Genomic DNA, 20186 nt, shown 5'->3' with positions numbered 1-20186 from the left:
AAAGTACAACCACACCTCATAGGCACTCAATAAGTCATCTTTCATATAACTTTTATCCATAAATTTCAAGAGTTTGTCCAAACCTTCCTCATCGTCCAAATGATGAGCCACTAGCTCCGAGAACACTTTGCCCCGATCTTTCTTCTGGTGGAAGTGAAAGTGCAAGGGCCATTCCTTGCTTCCTTTTAGGTAAAAACATAACCCGTGTGCATTGATCTACTTTATTCTTCCATTGATCGTAAGGTTCGGCTTCTCAAAACAGCAGTGGAAAATCATATCCCGAAACCTTACACTTGGTTTCAGTCAACTTTCTTCAAAAAAAACCCTCCAAATACAGCTTCCTGATTTCACTCCTAAATGGCATAGTTCTAATTTTAAGATCACATCCCCTATTTTTTGACTATCAGAACATTTAGTAAATTCCGAATAGACTTTTATGCAGACTGATTCTCAATCAATGTCAATATTCCCCTTGAGTATAGAAGATTAAGGAGTGTTTAAAATGAAATAAGGATTTAATATGGGAACATACAGAGAAACTATTTGCTCTGGTGGGGGATTCAGAACAAGGGAATGTAATCTTAAAATTAGAACTATGCCATATAGAAGTGAAATCAGGAAGCATTTCTTTTAGAGAAAGGGTAGTAGAAATCTCATTCTCACCCCAAAAGCTGTGAATGCTGGGAGAATTGGAGCTTTCAAGACTGAGATTGATAAATATTTGTTTTTTTCATTAATTCATGGGTTGTGGGCGTCGCTGGCTAGGCCAGCATTTATTGCCCATCCCTAATTGCCCTTGAGAAGGTGGTGGTGAGCTGCCTTCTTGAACTGCTGCAATCCTTGGGATGTAGGTACAACAACAGTGCTGTTAGGGAGTTCCAGGATTTTGACCCAGAGACAGTGAAGGAATGGTGATATAGTTACAAGTCAGGATGGTGTGTGACTTGGAGGGGATCTTGCAGGTGATGGTGTTCCCATGCATTTGCTGCCCTTGTCCTTCTAGGTGGTAGAGGTCGTGGGTTTGGAAGGTGCTGTTGAAGGAGCCTTGGTGAGTTGCGGCAGTGTATCTTCTACATGGTATACACTGCTGCCACTGTGCATTGGTGATGAAGGGAGTGAATGTTGAAGGTGTTGGATAGGGTTCCAATCAAGTGGGTTGCTTTGTCCTGGATGGTGTTGAGCTTCTTGAGTGTTGTTGGAGCTGCACCCATCCAGGCAAGTGGAGAGTATTCCATCACACTCCTGACTTGTGCCTTGTAGATGGTGGACAGGCATTGGGGAGATAAGAGGTGAGTTACTCGCCACAGAATTCCCAGCCTCTGACCTGCTCTTGTAGCCACAGCTGGTCCAGTTCAGTTTCTGGTCAATGGTAACCCCCACGATGTTGATAGTGGGGGATTCAACGATGGTAATGCCATCAAGGGGATATGGTTAGATTTTCTGTTGTTGGAGATGGTCATTGTCTGGCACTTATGTGGCACAAATGTTGCTTGCCACTGATCAGTCCAAGGCTGGATGTTGTCCAGGTCTTGCTGCATCTGGACACGGGCTGCTTCAGTATCTGAGGAGTTACGAATGGTGCTGAACATTGTGCAATCCTCAGCGAACATCCCCACTTCTGATCTGGTGATGGAGGGAAGGTCATTGATGAAGCAGCTGAAGATAGTTGGGCCTAGGACACTACCCTGTGGAATTCAGGCAAGGGAAAATGAGGTTAAGGTGTAAATCAGGAATAATCTAATTGAACAGTGGAACATGTTTGAGGGGGTGGAATGGTCTACTCATGTTCATAATAAATTCTAAGTCTTAAAAGACTCAGGTTGAGCTGCTGATGGCACATCCCTATTAGCAAGATTTTCTTTTTGTTAGCCATGTGCTTGACGTGTGTGTAAGTCCATTACAATGTTTGAGAATTTCCAAACGAAACAACGGAGAAATCCACCTCAGTAGATTTGCCATTGGTCCAACGTGGAGTTCACACTTTCTTCTCATAGGAACATGCTTCACATTCCTAAGCCCAGAAACCTAAGACACATATGTCTAGTATTAATGCTTAGTGACCTCCAAAACTGTAGAGGTACTGCTGGGGTAGAATCATCCTAATTATTTTAGGTCATCAGTTTGCAAGGTTATCTGGAGCAGGGGAAAATGTGGAAACTCTGGTCCCTGGTTATAGATTTTGCTGCTCCAGTGAGCCAAACTGATTGGCAAATAATCAACATTGGGTCATAATGGCACAGAAGGAGGTCATTCGGGCCATCAAGTCCATCCTGGCTCTCTGTAGAGCAATCCAATCAGTCCCATTCGCTGGCTCTATCCACGTAGCACTGTAAGTTTATTTCCCTCAATTGCCCATCCAGTTTCCTTTTGAAATCACTTATCTCTGCTTCCATAACCCTCGTAGGCAGCATGTTCCAGATCATTACCTTATGCTGCGTAAAAAAGATTGTCCTCACATCTGCCTTGCATCTCCTGCCCAAAATCTTAAATCTGTGTCCCCCTAGTCCTTGTACCATCAGCTAATGGGAACAGCTTTTCTTTGTTTACCCTATACAAACCTATCATAATCTTGTGCACCTTTATCAAATTTACTCTCAATCTCCTTTGCTCCAAGGAGAGCAACTCCAGCTTCTCCAACCTAACCTTGTAGCTAAAATCCCTCGTCCTTGGAACCATTCTGGTAAATCTCCTCTGTACCCTGTTAAGGACTCTCACATCTTTCCTAAAGTGTGGTGAGCAGAACTGGACACAGTCCCCTAGTTGTGGCCTAACCAGAGCTTTATAAAGGTTCAATATAACTTCCCTAAAATACTGTAAACCTGCATGGCTGATGTATCAGGTACTGCATCTGTCACAGAGGATTAACTATGGGCTGGATTTTATTCACACGCTGCACTCCAAAGCGGCGCGCTTTGAACTCAGCGGTCTTCCAACATGGAATTGCCGCCACACAGTCCCCACAATATTATGTGCGGCGGCTAATTTAAATAGAGAGGCCAGCCGTCATGCCCCCGGCAATGGCGTCCGGCAACACCGTGCAGCCGCGGCGTCATTTGTAAAGGGTTTTAAGCCCTTAACACAGATTTAAATTTTTAAAGATGTATTTTACCTAATATGTTTTTCATAAATAATTAGGAGACGGAGGCCCTTCCCCAACCCCCCAATGTTCATTTCACTGCCCGATATTTGCGAAGCTTGCCTTATTCCCTACCCGAACTTTCCCCCCCAATCTTCTAACTTTTGCCCTTCAGTTCCTTCCCACCATCCCCACATCCAATAAAAATTGTTTTCCCCAGTCCCCCAACACTCCCGACCTGAAAATTTTATTCCTCCCCCCCCCCTCCCAACCAGGTTCCCACCTCGGAACTCCATACGGAGTTTCAAAGACGCGCGAGTTACGAACGGGAGCCATAAAATTGGCGTGGGCCACCAATAGGTAAGTGTATTTACATATCATTACTGCTCATTTGAATAGTAAGGTGTAGGGCCCGCCACCAGGCAGCAGGGGGGGGGAGGAGCCACGACAAGGTCTCCCCGCCGTCGATAACATTCGGCGGGCCCTTCTCAATGTCACGGGTCGAGGCGGGCCTCTCCCCGCAGAATTTTACCGGCCCCCCCCAGCTGCAACCCACGCCGTCAAGGGGCTGGTAAAATTCAGCCCTATGTTCTAATTTCCCATTGTCATCTTGGAGCCAACCAAACCTGCAAAGCTTTCCTGATTATTTTATCTGCCTGTACCACCGCCCCACCCCCTGTGCCCCACACACAGCCCAAATCCAAGGAATGTAGTCAGTTAGCTGTTAAACACCTGACAAACATGAGCTTGAGCTCTCACTTGGCAGTCAGCAGTTATCAGAAATTCCTCCTGAGTGGCACAGTATGCAGTGCAACTCACTATAAAATAATATATAAGCACATTTCCATCAACCTCCTGACCTTGACCTGCTCACACACCATAGCCCATTAAACCAAAGTTCTACCTGTTTGAAATGCAGAGCTGCAGCAGCAGAACCACGCCCCCACAAAAAAAATAGACACTGAAGTGTTCACATATCTTGCTAAGGCTTATTCGGCACCAACTGCTCAAAAAGGCCAACATCCCCCTGTTACTGAGCAACAAACACTTGCAATCATTTAAACTTTTTTTTATCAAATCCACATTGTGGTTTGATCTTGAATCTTGCATATGTTAGTGAGTTGGTTTATCTGTTACTTCAGATACCTTCTAGTATTTCTGTATTATCTGTACAGGATGATAGCCAGCCTTTTTTTCTTCCTTTAAAATCTAAAGCAAGCACTAAATGAGTCTGTAAATCAAACTTACTCAGAATTTCAATTTATTTAATGATAAAAATATCCACCAATTCTTCTCTATGCGCAGTGAACAGATGTTATTTGCACAAGTGTAAGTTTAAGGTAATGCACCTTATTCCAAATCCTTTTGCAACTCAAAATGCATGGGTTTAATCATCTCTGTCTACCCAAGAGTGAACCAAATTTGACTAAGCGCAACTCATGTAAGGAGAGTTTATATATTGTCATGGAAGGGGCTTCGGTGGACAGCAAATTTTTCCCAAAATCTTGTCGAGCCCTGCTTTGCTGACAGTGTCGAATACCTTCGTGTGATCAATGAAAGTAAGTTAAAGGGGTTTACTCTGTTCCCTACATTTCTCTTGTAGCTGGCGTGTGGAGAAGATCATATCCACAGTAGATCTGCCGGCACGAAAACTGCACTGCGTCTCAGGGTTCACTCGGTCTGCAAGTAAATAGAGTCTTTTATGTATGATTCAAGCAAAGGCCTTCCCAATGATGCTGTGGAGTGAGATGCCCCTGTAGTTGTTGCAGTCTCCTCTGATGCCTTTGTCTTTGTATAGTGTGATGATCATGGCATCACCTATCTCCTGTGGAACAGAGCCTATTTTCCAGCAGAGAAGGAGAAGGTCATAAAGGTGTGGCAGTAGATGGGACTTTCCGTGCTTGAGCAATTCGGCTGGGATTCCATCCTTGCCGGGTGCCCTTCTGTTCGCTAGGTGGTCTGTGGTCTTCTCAAGCTCCATCAATGAGGTTCTTCATCTAGCTCATCCATGACAGGAAGTTGCTGGAGAGCATCAAGCGCGGACTGGGAGATGTCTGTCTCTCAGGAGTACAGGTCACAGTATTGTTCAGCCCAGCGGATCATCTGTTTACTTCTGTTGGTAAGTACTTCACCATCTGCCGACTTCAGGGGAGTAACTTTGGTGATGGCAGGGCCTAGCGTCCTCTTGATCCCTTCATACATAGCTTGTAGATTTCCTTTGCCGTATGCAGTTTGGATTTCTTTCCATAAGCTGATTCAGTGTTTGTTTGCGCAGTATCTCCCTGTCTTTTACACGGCTGTCTTGGCTATTTTCAGGTCGTGTAGTGTCTTAGCTGTTGGGAAATGGCAACACATGCTATGGACTGGTGTGCACTACCATAACGACCAGTTGCTTGCTACAACAGCTTGGCAACAGGCACCAGTGTCAGAAACATCAACTCACAGTGTCACTTGGCAGCTTCTCGTGCAGCACTTGTGGCAGAACTTACCTGTCAAGGATTGGGCTTCACAGCCATCAACAAAGGTTCACCAAGAGAAGACACCCCATCTAAATGGATTGTTTGCTGCGTGTCCATCATCATTCATAGATGGAAGGATGTCAACCAACCATATTGTTACGGGCAGGTAGTAAGGGATGTGGGTGGTTCCCACTGTTCACCTCCAAACTGATTGCAGTTGTGCTTTGTAAAAATGATGCTTTAGCCCCTGGTGTCTTTAGGGTCAAGTAAACAGACAAATGACATGTTTTCTCCTCGGTTTAAAAAAAAAACTTTATTTATGAACAAATCCCACAATGATCGCAACCTCACTCATTCACACATTCATCCACGCATACATACACAGGAACAGAGAGATAGAAAGAAAAAGTAAGAGATAGTTTAAAGTCCCAAGTGAGATAAGTGTTCGTGGTGTACAGGTGACTATTGAGCCTATACGGGAGGAAAAGTTTTTTTTTAATGTTGCAGGCCTGATTATTCACAGTTTTTAATTTGCGGAGGTATTGTAGAGCTCTAGTGGTTGTAATATAGCCCAAAGCTGGTGGTGTGTAGTTTGATACCTTCATAGGTGGGTAGTTTCAAAGTCACTTTGTGATGTCTCTGCTGGTGATGGCTGTACTTGGTCAGCAGGGTTCTCTTTCCTCTGGATCCTTTTCACGCTTTCTGTGATGTTGTCTTGATCTCCTCGCTTTGTCTCCAGAGATCTACCTTTTAAGGTAAAAATTTCTCACATTAGCTTCTGTTAGGAGTTGCATGGCTCTCTCCCCTGTTGTGACCCACAATGGACCAAGATATGATAGCCATGGCCATCGTTTGATGGTTGAATGGGAATCAGTCTCTTTTGACGTTGCTGCCTCACTCCTTATTCGTCTTGGTTTGGCTATGGGCCAGACTGTCTCCAGAATCCTCTGTGAATCCATTCATGTTGATCATAGTCATTAAAATGCAATAGCTCCTTTCAATTTCAAAGGGGTTCTCCATAGAGCTATTTCAGACGAGGTTAACAAGCGTTGTCCTTGCAGATGAGTTTGTAGATTTCCAGTACAGGAGGGGGTCACACGACTGATATTACATTTTTACTATATATAAGTAAGTGTCCATGTTCTTGTGATTTTGTTTAGCAGTTGACTTTTTAAATTCATAATTCTTCCATTTCATTGTTTATTTCATCATGGCTCCTTCCGTGCATGACAATATGTATAACTCTTGAAACAAATGCCATGTTCAACATACGTCTAATACTGTCTTGATGTAAGGTTGGGTGTAGATGTATGGGTTATTTTTAGTTGATTAATTGTACTTCATAAGTACTTACATCATAAAAGTCTCAACAGTTGGCAATCAGTTTAACAAGAAATCTCGATCCAGATAGGGACATCAGTAAACATTTAACTACAGTTAATGCTACAAAAGGCACAGGAAAAATGTTATTCGTATTATAAATGGGTATTATTACCACAGTTTACCAAGAGACAGTTCCCTTATAACTATTTGGAAGTGTTGACAGTCTTATAAACAATCTTCAAGACTAACTTGCTTTGCAGCTTGCTTCATTATAAACCCATGTGCTTCCTGTAACATTACTGGACTTTTTCTATGTTGATTCTGATGGCAATTTCAATAGAGTCAGCTTTAAAAGGTTTTAAAATTGTGTTTTTAACTTTCTGTAAACTTAGCTGCGAATATTATTTCATGTAAGTACAACTTTGAATGCAATGTAATTCTACATTAATTTTATTGCAGCTTCAAGAAATATTTAGAAAGAAAAACGAGAAACGAGGGAGAAGAGGTGATGATGAGGAGAAGTCTGCACAGGTGGTGAGCACATGTTACTTTCCTGTTTTTGATCTGTGAGGAAGGTGGCTATTTAAAAAGGATATCAACACCGGCTTAACCTTAATAGTATCACTTTCGCAATGTTAATTACTATATCTTCAAAAACCTTTCTGTTAGTGATAATTTTGAGTTTGAGATATAAATCATATTTAACAGATCAAGGCTCCAGAATAAAAGGGGAAAGTACTAATATTAGACCAAGGGGTTCAATTCTATTCTGCCTGCCTGGTGTAACCTGAGAATGTGCTTGTATGACTGATTGCATGTTCTAATTGCTTTGTCTTTTCTTTCTCTTTCCTTTTCTCAATTTCTGACTACAATCTGTAATTTGACACTGCACCATATGGCATGTAAGAATCTGCAACTTTTTGGTTATCAATATGCTCCTCCTCACAGTGTATGTATTGTTCTTTAATTATATCTAGAATATTAAATTATGCAGGATACATTATAGTAACATACCTTTTGAGCATCCAAAATATGTGTAACTTGTTTAACAACATACAATACTCCAAATCTGTCTTTTAGTTTCAAAGTATTTGAATTCTGCTTTACAATTTTCACTGTTCTACTCCGATAGAAAATAAGTTCTGTATAAGCTCTGATAAACATAGTAAATTCATTTCTATATTTAAAGGATTATTCTGAATTTAATTGCAGAACTGTTGAATTCTAATAAACCTTTCCTATAGTTATGCACTTAAAAATGCTATAACACATGTATACCTTTCGAAGATTACGGTTGGATCAAATAACGATGTAAAGGATCATGAAATCATCATGTAACACTGTCGGTTAATAGTAAATTTCCAGTAAAAGCCATTGTGTGTATATTTATAAGATGAAAAGTACATATGTATCATAAGACTGTTTTGATTATACGCTGGGGAGAGGAAAACTGGATCAAGTAAAGATGGGGAAATCCCATTGCCTGAGGAAAGTAATCTGAACCAGGTATTCCACTGGCATTTTCATCATATTGAGCAGGTGGGAAAGATAAAATTGCATACATGTAAGTTCAACAAAGAAACAAAATTATCATTATTTTATATCTATATGATTTGAAAGGTCTCCATCCATTTTCAAACACCTTATGATATCAAGTAACCATGTGACATTTCAAATGCTTAACAGCAATATGGGTACCGGATGCTAATAACTGCAAACAGACAGATCTCTCACCCAGACATTTTCAGTGATGAGCCAACTCTACCACTAACTCCTTTTGGCTAGTTTATCCTTTCCTGGACTCCTTCCCAATGGGTCGCCTTAGTGTAGAGCTGTCATTGTCACAGTGAGTGTAAGGTAGCACCAGCTTTCCTAAACTCCTCACCTGGCCTTCTCCTTCATCTAGATCTCTTTTCTTGTCATCTGTGCTCCCTCCCAGCCCCAGCTGCTCGGATCTCCATTCCGTCTCAGCCCCACCGGCAGCCTCTCTGCTCCATTCCAGCAGCAGGCCCACTTGTCTCCCTTTCTGCCATATATGTTCCAGGCTTTCCCATAATCCAGTGCATCAGCAATAAGAAGACCACCAGCCAACGGGAGTAGTACATGGCAACCTATGGCAGGAAGATCTAAACTGAAGCCCATGTGCTACATGTGGTGCAGGAGTCCCAGCAGTTTGCGTATAAGTCCAGCCAACTCAGGTCTTTTTTTAAAATTAATTCATGGGTTGTGGGCATTGCTGGCCAGGCCAGCATTTATTGCCCATCCCTAATTGCCTTTGATAAGGTGGTGGTGAGCTGCCTTCTTGAACCGCTGCAGTCCATGTCAGGTAGGTGCACCCACAGTGCTGTTGGGAAGGGAGTTCCAGGATTTTGATCCAGCGACATTGAAGGAACGGCAATATAGTTGCAAGTCAGAATGGTGTGTGGCTTGGAGGGGAACTTGCAGGTGGTGGTGTTCCCATGCGTTTGCTGCCCTTGTCCTTCTAGTTGGTAGAGGTCGCGGTTTTGGAAGGTGCTGTCTAAAGTGCCTGTTCTATTTGTGTTTGTATTACTTCTGATTTGTTCTAGTTACATTTCATGGGCCAGGAGGTTTGAAACCCTGTTCTTGAGGCTATTGCCTCATTGATGAAAAATCCTAAATCAGGACCCCTGTTATTACCTGGAGCTTAAGGTATATGTAAATTAATGGGAGCAATGATTTTTACTTTGTAGCCTGTGACGCTGTATAGTAAATGCTTAAATGCTGCAAAGGCAAATGCTTGGAGATGCTTTGCTTAGAGCCTGGTGCCTACTTCCTTCTGGTTTGAGCCCCAATCTCTCTGTTCCTTTATAGACTGTGTTCTCCCCACTTCATTCTGGCCTGAGCGCTCTCATTTCTTTTACACACTGTATTACAGCAGCCTCTAGAGGGTCAATCCAAACTGATGCCATTACTGCAGATGCAGCAGTATGTAGATGACAACCTAGGCCTCTTGCTGGGACAAGGTCAGATGAGATAATTTCTGCATCTAGCTCCTGTGAGAAGAATAGTAATGTATGAGAGACATAGAGAGAAAAAGTATATTTGAGCAGTGTAAGATATAACGGACCGACGTGGACTTGATGGCCCAAATGGCTATCTTCTATGTCGTAAGTGATTCTATGACTCGAGGGAGACAGAAAGTCTTTGAGTGAAAGGCAGAGAATCACAGAGAGAACAGCAGAGATACAGAAGAGAGGAGACAGGGAAGAAGAGACTTGCAGAAATAAAGAAAAGGTAGGAAAGACTCAAAGCAAATACAAAGAAAGAAAGACTAACTAGAAAGGCAAAATTAGGACAGAGACGTGGAAAGAATTAATTAAATCGGACATGATACGAACAGAGAATTAATGCAATTGGGAATAACCAGTAATTTGAGAATTAATTTGATTTAAAAATTATACTTTATATAACCATTAGTTCTCATTCTTAATGGTCCGGATTTTGCAGTCTTTTTGATGGCACAACTGCCAGCATTCACTGTCATTACTTCTCTGAAACTGACAGCAACTTCTGGAGTCCGCACAAGCACGGTTAAACACGGAAATCCAGAAGTGCTGTCATTGATTCTACTCTTCTTCAGTGGATGCACTGTTACGATCCCCCCAGACTGCATCCAATCTGAAATCATTGAACTGAAGAGAACTTCTACTCTTACAGACTTGGATTTATTGCAAAAGTCCTTGACAAAGTTATACCTTGTTGAATGAGGTGTCACTGGGTTTTTTAACAGCATAGTAAGATCATTGTTACAGCTAAACACCCTTACTGGCCCTGAATGAGTACTTTTATATTTGTTGAATATCAAATTTCTCCACTCTGCTAAGAAATTCAACATTTTTAATTTCTTTTTAAAGTTTATGATATTTTAGTTTCCACCTTATGACCCAATCATTTATTTCACTATCTGGAAAATTTAAAATTATAAGTGAAGGGATTCAGTGGTTTTACTTCCTGATTTGTTGTCTGTGAAAATACTTCAGTGTGATTGGCTGCTTACCCTGCTTGATTGCATCACTGTTGCTGGGCCCCTGGAGATCCCCTTGACTTGGTGCAAGAAATAATTTGATGTTGGGAATGGGGAAGTTCACACCACCGAAATCACGGATCTGAAATAAAAACAGAAAACGCTGGAAATACTCAGCAGGTCTAGCATCAGTGGAGAGAGAAACAGAGTTAATATTTCAGGTTGATTACCTTCCATCAGTTCTGATGATATTCAGATTTCCAGCATACTCAGTGTTCTGTTTTGGATTGCTAGATCTTTGTGGGCAGATTTTGTCGAGGTCAGTGGCGAGCACCATTGCTTCACCGCTGACCACAAAATCCAGCCCTATATGTTTTAAAAGCTCAAAGCAATAAATATATGTTCAAATACAGTAGTTATCATTATTTATGAAAATCACTGAAGTTTTTCTTGTACGTCAAAAAGACTTATCATAAATGCCACTGTTGGTGCAAGAGGTTTTGAAGTTGACTCTAAATGTTCCAATTTCCACACCTTTGTTTCATCTCCTTAGTCATGTCTGGCATATTTGTGTTCCACACCAAACAGCATATAGAATACTTATGATGGCACCTTATTTGTCCAGTTAATTTTGATCTGTGAAAATGAGCCTAGATTCTTGTGTGAAGGGAGAAGAATAAAGATAAATGGTCTAAAAAAAAATCTCAACGAGGAATTAATAGCACAAGATTATTTTTGACACTTTAAGATCAGGGAAAATAGTAACCTATTTGGAATAGTAACTTATTGGTTAATGGACAGGAAGCAGAGAGTACAGATTTACGGGGCATTTTCAAGTTGGCAGGCTGTAACCAGTGGAGTGCCGCAAGGATCAGTGCTGGGGCCTTGTCTATTTACTATCTATATAATAACTTTGATGAAAAGACCGAGAGTAATATATCCCAAGTTTGCTGACGATACAAAGCTAGGTGGGAATGTAAGCCTGTAAGGAGGACACAAAGAAGTTGCAAAGAGATGTAGACAGGTTAAGAGAGTGGGCACAAGGTGGCAAAGGGAGTACAATGTGAGGTTATAATTTGTGAGGTTATTCACTTTGGTAGTAAGAATAGAAAATAATTTCTTTTAAAGGATGAAACTTCCAAATGGTGATGTTCAGAGAGACTGGGTGTACTAGTACTAGGAACACAAAGTTAGCATGCAAGTACAGCAAGCAATTAGGAAGCCAAAAGGCACCTTTATTGCAAGGGGATTGGAGTACTAGAATAAGGAAGTCTTGCTACAATTGTACGGGGCTTTGGTGAGACCACCCCTGGAATACTGTGTGCAGTTCTGGTCTCCATATTTAAGGAAGGATATGCTTGCGTTGGAGGTGGTACAGCGAAATTTCACTGGATGGTTCCTCTGGGATGAGAGTGTTGTCCTATGATGAGAGGCTGAGTAAATTGGGCCTATACTTCCTGGAGATTAGAAGAATGAGAAATGATCTCATTGAAACATGCAAGATTCTGAAGGGTCTTGACAGGGTAGACACTGAGAGGTTGTTTCCCCTGCCTGGGGAATCTAGAACATGGGGGCACAGTCTCAGGATAAGAGTTCGATCATTTAGGACTGAGATAGGGAGAAATTTCTTCACTTAAAGGGTTGTGAATCTGTGGAATTCTCTACCCCAGAGGGTTATGGATGCTCCATCATTGAGTATATTTGAGACTGAGATAGACAGATTTTTGGTCTCTTGGAATCAAGGGATATGGGGAGCGGGTGAGAAAGTAGAGTTGAAGAAGATCAGCCATGATCGTATTGAATGGCAGAGCAGGCTCGAGGGGCTGTATGGTCTACTCCCACTCCTATTTCTTGCGTTCTTTTGGAAGGCTGACAAGTCCTGTTCATCAATAAGACCTTGAATTTACTCACGCATGCATTTATCATATAGCTATATTCTTACCATACATAAGCTTTTTGAATTATGCACAAGAGTGGTCAAGTTCTTTGCTCCCTTCCTCCATCCTACTGCAGAAGCACATGCTTGTCTCTTTGACAGGCTGTAGAAAGGCAGAAATTACCATTTAGAGAATAAGAATCAAAACATACGTCCTACCACTCTGGTAATAGTGCATTTGAGCTATGCAGCGTGTATGAAATATGAAATTCTGTCTCACCTGGAAGGAATGTTTGGGGCCTTGGACAGTGAGGAGAGAGTAAGTAAAAGGGCAGGTGTTGCATCTCCTACACTTGCATGGGAAGGTGCCATGGGAATAGGAAGGTATTGGGAGTAATTGAGGAGTGGACCAGGGTATTGCAGAGGAAACTGTCCCTTCAGAATGCTATAGTGAGGGGGGGGGGGGGGGGGGGTGGCGGTAAGGAACATGTGTTTGGTGTGGCATCACGCTGGATGTGGCAGAAATAGCGGAGAATGATCTATTGCATACCAAGGCTGCGGCTGATGGGGTGGAAGGTGAGGACAAGTGGATCCCTATCATGGTTCTGGGATGGAGGGGAAGGGGGGGAAGGGATGAAAGCAGAAGTGCAGGAAATGGGATGGACACTGTTGAGGGCCCTATCATCCACAGTGTGGGGAGAATATGGGTTGAGGGAAAAGGCAGATATATCAAAAGTGCTGGTATGAAAGGTTGCATCATCAGAACAGATGTGCCAGAGATGGAGAAACTGGGAGAATGGAATGGAGTCCTTACGGGAAGCAGGGTGTGAAGAAGTGTAGTCGAGGTAACTGGGGGAGTCAGTGGGCTTACAGTGAATATTCATTGATAGGCTATCCCCAGAAATGGAGATAGAGAAGTTAAGGAAGGGAGGGGAAAAGTCAGAGATGGACCATGTGAAGGTGAGAGAAGGGTGGAAATTGGAAGCAAAGTTGATGAAATTTTCCAGTTCAGGGCAAGAGCAGGAAATGGTACCAAAATAGTCATCAATGTACCAGGGAAAAATGGTGATGGGGAGTGCTTGAGTAGAACTGGAAGAAGCAATTGTGAGAACAGAATTTTCGAGAACAGAATAATATGGGGACATTTAAGATGAAATAATTAATCAATCATGTATTACTAACAAACTAACCTCGGAGCTGCACAGACAGCTTATCAGAAATAACTTCATAGCTTCAGGGCTGCACAGACAGCTTATCAGTAGAAATAGACTAACAAGCTAAAAACTAACAGGATAGCTGCAGCCTGCCGAAGAGTACAACAATCAGCCCAACGTTCCAAGAAGATAGGGGAATAAGAAACTGCTTGAGGAGAGGGTGACAAGGTAGTACCCCAAACAGGCCCTGACACCAAGAAACTGCAGAGTTTGTAAACCAATTGGGAACATAAAGGGGGTGTCACTGATTTATATGAAGAACTATAAGAAAGGCTTGATTTCCCTGCTCAGGCAGGAGAGGAGAGGAGAGAAGAGCCCAGGTGTTGTTGTTGTTTGCTTTGCTGATGATGTAACCAAGAAGTACTGCAATAAAGTTTCTTAAAGCTACAGTTGGACTTCGTCTCTCTTTGTGTAACTAATGGGATCCAACAACAATGTTCTACATATTCCACAAAAAGGTAAGCATAGCTTGGGAAGGTGCAATGGGAATAGGAAGGGTATTGGGAGTAATTGAGGAGTGGGGGTATTGCAGAGGAAACTGTCCCTTCAGAATGCTGAAGGGGGAGGGGTGAGGAAGATGTGTTTGGTGTGGCATCATGCTGGATGTGGCAGAAATAACGGAGGATGATCTATTGAATGCTGAGGCCATGCGGGTACCCATAGCAACACCTATAATTTGGAGGAAAGGAGGAAATGAGTGGAGTTAAAGGAGAACTCGTTCATTGTGAGAAAAGTTCAGCCAGACAGAGAGGGGTTGTGATGGATGGGGATTGGTTGGTCTTTTTGTGTTATTTATTCCCAGTTTTGATTTTCTTCTATGTAGTTGTGCACAAAGAATAAATAACAATCTGTGTTTAAATTGTATCACCTTGGTTTTTTAAATTCCTATTTCAATTTCAAAATAAAGACCAAAACAATTGATACTGTAATTTGTTTAATTTATTTCTGTCTTGTATGAAACTTTCACTATGCCAAGATAATGTTTAACCTAACAACAATTTTACCTTTTCAAAACTTTGCAGGTGTTAAAAAAAGATCCCCCAAATCATACTACAGACAGAAGTTACTGGGACACACTGAGACGTAATACCAGCCAAGCACTCTTTTCAGACCTTGCAGAGGTACAGAAATATCTGTGAAGTCACAAAGCTGAAGGGTTTTATTAATTTATTTATTCCAAATGCATTTTTACTTGGAATGTGTTTATACTGTCACTTCTGTGTTTTGCAAAGAACAAATGGCAGTACAATTATGAAGTCAGGTCCCAAGACTTGAGGGCCGTGTAGTGTAGTGATTGATTTACAAATCAAAAGCCTGAATTAATAACAGAGAGAATCAAATCCCACAATGGCAGTTTGGAAATTTTAATTTATTAAAAAAAAATCTGGTAATAAAAAACTGATATAAGTAAAAGTGACCTTGAAGCTGCTGGATTGCCATAGAAATCCAACTGATTCAGTATTGCCCTTTAGAAAAAGAAACCTGCTGCCTACACCCAATCTGGCCTATAAGTGACTCCAGCTCCACACCGACATGGTTGACTCCTAACAGCCTTCCTAAGTGGATGAACAAACCAATCAGTTACATCAAATTGCTACTCAGCAGTTGAAGAAGACCCACCACCACCTTCTAAGGTCAACTAGGTATGGCCAATAAATGCCAGCCTTGCAAGCAATACCCATATCCCATGTTTAGAAAAATTTGACTCTAAAATGCAACTATATTAAAACCAACTCCAGTGGTGTGAAGCCATATTTTAAAAATGCTCAAGCAGTTGATTAAGTTCATAAACTTTTTAAAAATATAGGGCTGGATTTTCGTTATGGAGGCAGGAAATAAGAACCGGGTCTGGTTTTGGATCAGAAACCTGCCTCCATTGGGAAACTAATTCCGGTTCAGAATTCCAAATGGGGAAGCCCTTAATTGGAATGGAGGCAGGTTTCCTGTCCATTTACAGCCAATGGGGGCCTGGAATGGAGGCAAGTCGGTTCATGGGTGGGACTCCCGTAGATGCCCCACGGCAGCCATCACTGAGGCTGCTGGTTGTCCTAAACGAGAAATCTTCGTTTTATGCCAAAATTTTCCACTGCACCAGAAGGAAGTGAGAAGTCACAGGGGAGCTGGAGACTTGCACTCAGGGCAGGGCAGACCTTCACTTCATCGATGCCTACCTGGATCCAATGCTGGAGGCTGTGAGGGAGAGGAGGGGAGATCCTCTTCCTGGAGAGTGACAGGAGGAGGCCACCTCATCATGCAACAGGAGGACCTCTTTGTTCAGTATTATTCCTCTCCCACCTCCTCTTCCTCTTCCTGTCTCACCTCCTGCTCCTCCCCTGATAAGCTGTCTCCTTCCAGGGCCTCATTGTCCTCAGGGTCCACACCTCTCTGGAGGGTCATGTTATGGAGAGTGCAGAAGACCAGCACAATGACAGAGACCCTTGCAGGAGGACATTGGAGGGTGCCACCCAACCGGTCCAGGTACTAGAATTGCTTCTTCAGAAACTCGATAGCCTGCTTAATGGTTGGCCTGCTGAGCAGGTGGCATTGGTTGTATCACCTCTGTGCCTCTGTCTGGGGCTCCCGTAGAGGGGTCAGTAGCCATCTCTTCAAGGGATTTCCCTTGTCCCCCTGGATACATTCACTTTGGGCGACAGAGTGAAGATCTAAGGCAGCTGGGACTGGCAGAGGATGAAGGAGTTATGGAAGCTACCAGGAAAGTGAGCACATACGTGAAGGAAACTCTTGTTGTAGTCTCAAACCAATTGCACTTTGATGGATCGCACTGGTTGTTTGCTGGATGCTTTGATGGCCACAACGATGCAATCGATGATAACCTGCACCTGGGGGAATCCAACGACAGATGCAAAACCTGTGCCTGCGCAGGCCCATTTGTGTCAAAGTGGATGTAGTCCCCTACCTTCCTGAATATGCCATCTGTGACCTTGATGATGTTATGAGCTGCTGACTGCAGATGCTACCTAGGTCCACAGCTGATCGCTAGAATGACTTGGTTTCATACAAGTTCAGGGCAACAGTGGCCTTGACTGCTGTAGGTAAGAGTCTGCCATGGTAGCCACAAGGCCTCAGGTCACTGTGGATCAGCGCACACAGGCCTGAAAGCATCTGACTGGAGAGGCTCAGCCTCCTACAATATTGGCGCTCTGTCATTTGCAAGTAGCTGACTCTTGGGCAGCAGAAGTGTTGGATAGCGCCTTCCTTCCCTTGCAGCACTCTGCTGTGCTCCTTTGGCCTCATACTGTCCAGAAGGTTGCATCTGCTGTAGCTCATCCTGGCTGCTTGGTCCAATGTCAGAGTAGTCTCTTCCCATCTGAACTGCTTCATCTGGGGTTCATTCGTTCATCAGGCATTCCCGTGCCAACCTCACCTGTCCAAGTGATGCCAGTGGGCTCATGTTCCTCTCTACATTCCTAGCACTCACCACTGAAAAAAACAAGTCTTCCAGCTCCAGCAATGTCTACTCTGTGGCACTTTTAAAGCAGCTGAGCTTTACTTTGTGCCTCTGCGTTATGTTAATCAGCCCTTTCCATAGCCCTTATGGCTCCCCACAGTGTTCTTGACATGTACACCCTGCCGTATTCCAGACATGGCATTCACCCCATTCCGTACCTTCAAAAATTCAAACCTGTTGCTGACAAATCTGTTAATGAGCTCCTCAATGAGCTCAATGGGCACTCAATTGGAGGCGGGCGGGGTTGCCGTTTCCCCCCCTGCATCCATTTAAAAATGGCATCGCATTCCAGAAGTGGCTGGACCCAGTACCGACCTCTGAGAAGGTGATCTTTAAATCACACTGGCACCCACCGCTGCACCCAGCGGCCTTTAAAAATCCTGCCTATAATATTTTGAGAGTGAGTGCTTTCCCAAGTGCTCAAAACAGCCAAATTTTGTTGTCTGAGAGTGGAGCTTTATATAAGGATGCTTATATGCTAGCGATGAGCATGCTCGTAGAAGTGTGTGTGCAGTACATGGCTGTAATTTCATGGCAATCTTGCAATCTGTTCGCATAGCTACCAGCCGCATGTCAGTTTATCCAAAGCTTTAATCCCCTTCATTGTGCTATTTATTTTAATTACAGATTGTATATTTTATTTGCATCATATCACAAGTACTTTTGGAATGCATTGACCTCAGAAATGCTTGTTTCCACTTGTTAATTATTACATTGTTGATGAACATTGTATAAATTTCTCCATCATTACTGTGTGTTTAAAGTTGGATTTAGGTAAAGAAGTCAGCTAGTACTTTGGTGTGCAGTGCTAGAATGTAAGCTTCACACTGTTGATTTAACATAATGATGGTTCCAACTCTGAGGGTTGCGAAGTGGAGAAAGTGGAGGCTTTGTGTTTCTTTATAGGAAAGTCGGGGGCAAGTTACCCATCCTACTTGCTTACTGCCCTGTGACTAGTGACAAAAAATAGCAACACCTTGGAGTCATACAAAAATAAGAGTTTGAACAGGGCTCGGCAAGACAGTGTCAAAATAAATCTAAAGTGAACATAACTGTCTCCAAATAAGTGTAAGTACTAGGATTCAAACTAATAAATAAAGGACTAATTGATGTTAAATACCAGTAAAGTCAATATATATAAAGAAAATGATAACTGAGGACCAGGGAAAAAGCCCAAAATACTAAAAAAAAACTGCGTACAGTGCAAATTTTGTGGTGACAGAGAAAGCATGTCTAAATCTGTAACATTTAAACAAAGAACTGAGCAATTGGCAGAAACGAGAGAATGCTTTAGCAATGGAAGGGAAGAAAGATTGCGTTGAAATAAATGCACCATCTTTACCAGTTGAATGTCAATATCACATGATAGTTAATGTAATATTTTTAAATTATTTTCCTCGGTCTGGCTTTTACAATTTTATACTTACTAAAAAGTACTATCAAGTAAGCTGTTCTGTATTTACTGGTATAAGATAAGGGCAGATGGTAGAGACCATACTGTATGTAGTGAATATATCGTCAGAATTTCCAATGATCAGTTCTACAGACATTAAGGAGTCCTTATTCCTAAAACGCCTAGGCAAGACTAGACTGAATTTTTGCCATCTCTATCTAAAGTTTATATGATGCCTAATTTAATTTGCCTCTAAACCATCTTGCTTTATCTGGTCCAAAGCATTTTATCAGTTACACCCTGGTCGGGATCTTTTTCTCCTACTGATGTCGGGTTCCGTGGTGGGGGGCCCGGGAGATCAGAGCGGCAGCGGCCCACCATGGAGCCCGCGTCGGGATTGCCGAGCACAATCTTCCCGGTGATAGGGAAGCTCCGTGGCAGTACCTACGCTGCTCCATGGTGGGACCATGCTTTAAATATTGAAATTACCAGTTTGCATATATTTTAACGCAATCACCGTGATCCTACCAACCGTTTCCAATCTTTAGCGGCACTCACGTGCCTTCACGTTCCCGTCCTTGAAAAGCTGGTGCCACGGAGGCGAGACTCCTCAGTGCCTGCAAAGGTTGGAAGGTATTACCCTGCTCTTATTTGTTTTTGTAGCTCAGACATTTGCATTAAATCTAAGTAGCCAGAAATGAGGGGGGTTTGGAACTCTGCGTCCATGAATCATTTTATCGGCAAGGGGGCTGGAAGGGGTGAACTCTGAAGTGGATAAAGTGTTTGGGGGTGGGGAGGCAACTGGGAAACTGTACAGGTTGCTGTTGTCGGTGGTCCGTTTATTTAAAGTTTGTTCACTTCATGTCATACCATACAGTTCATGCTGGAACACTGCTGAAGCAGGAATTAACACAAATCTCTGCCCAGATTGGTGAAATTAACCTTGTGAACAACCCAAGGAGATGAGGAGAATAGAGATGTGTATGATCTACCCTGTCTTCCTGGATCCCCTTGCCGTCATAAGCATCGCCACAGGAGGCGGGCTCAAGAGGCAGGTGTGGCCCATGAGAAACCTCCCAGACGCGAGCAGCAGCAGCCACCAAAGCAAAGAGTCAGCCACACACGCCAGCGAGCCTATAGGCCTCGCAAGACATACCTGCAGATGACCAGAGAGGCCATCACACACCTAATGAATAATGACCTGCAACCAATGGGCTTTGGTGGTCACCCTATGCCTGTGACCCTCAAAGTTACAGTCGCCCTAAACTTCTACACCTCTGGATCATTCCAGGGATCCACTGGCACATGTCTGAGGTCTCTCAATCCGCACTGCACCGCTGCATAAAGGAGGTCACTGATTCTTTGTACAGGAGGGCCGGTGACTATGTTCA

At 42.9% G+C, this 20186-nt stretch overlaps 1 protein-coding gene across 4 annotated transcripts in view; it reads left to right on the top strand.

Moving 5' to 3' along the window:
* The window catches only part of micu3a (mitochondrial calcium uptake family, member 3a), a 326674-nt gene that overhangs the window by 168342 nt on the left and 138146 nt on the right, over positions 1–20186 (top strand). For 3 of the 4 annotated variants that reach the window (XM_068034806.1, XM_068034798.1, XM_068034788.1), the window contains 2 exons: positions 7318–7392; positions 14956–15054. In XM_068034806.1, coding sequence (XP_067890907.1) covers positions 7318–7392; positions 14956–15054 — 174 coding nt within the window. The remainder of the gene's footprint in view (positions 1–7317; positions 7393–14955; positions 15055–20186) is intronic. The other variant, XM_068034814.1, reaches the window with a different exon arrangement.

The sequence above is a fragment of the Heterodontus francisci genome, chromosome 1 (genome assembly GCF_036365525.1).
Source record: "Heterodontus francisci isolate sHetFra1 chromosome 1, sHetFra1.hap1, whole genome shotgun sequence".
Taxonomy (NCBI): Eukaryota; Metazoa; Chordata; class Chondrichthyes; order Heterodontiformes; family Heterodontidae; genus Heterodontus; species Heterodontus francisci.
Note: the sequence above shows the minus strand (reverse complement) of the source record. Positions and strands in the feature narration are given on the sequence as shown.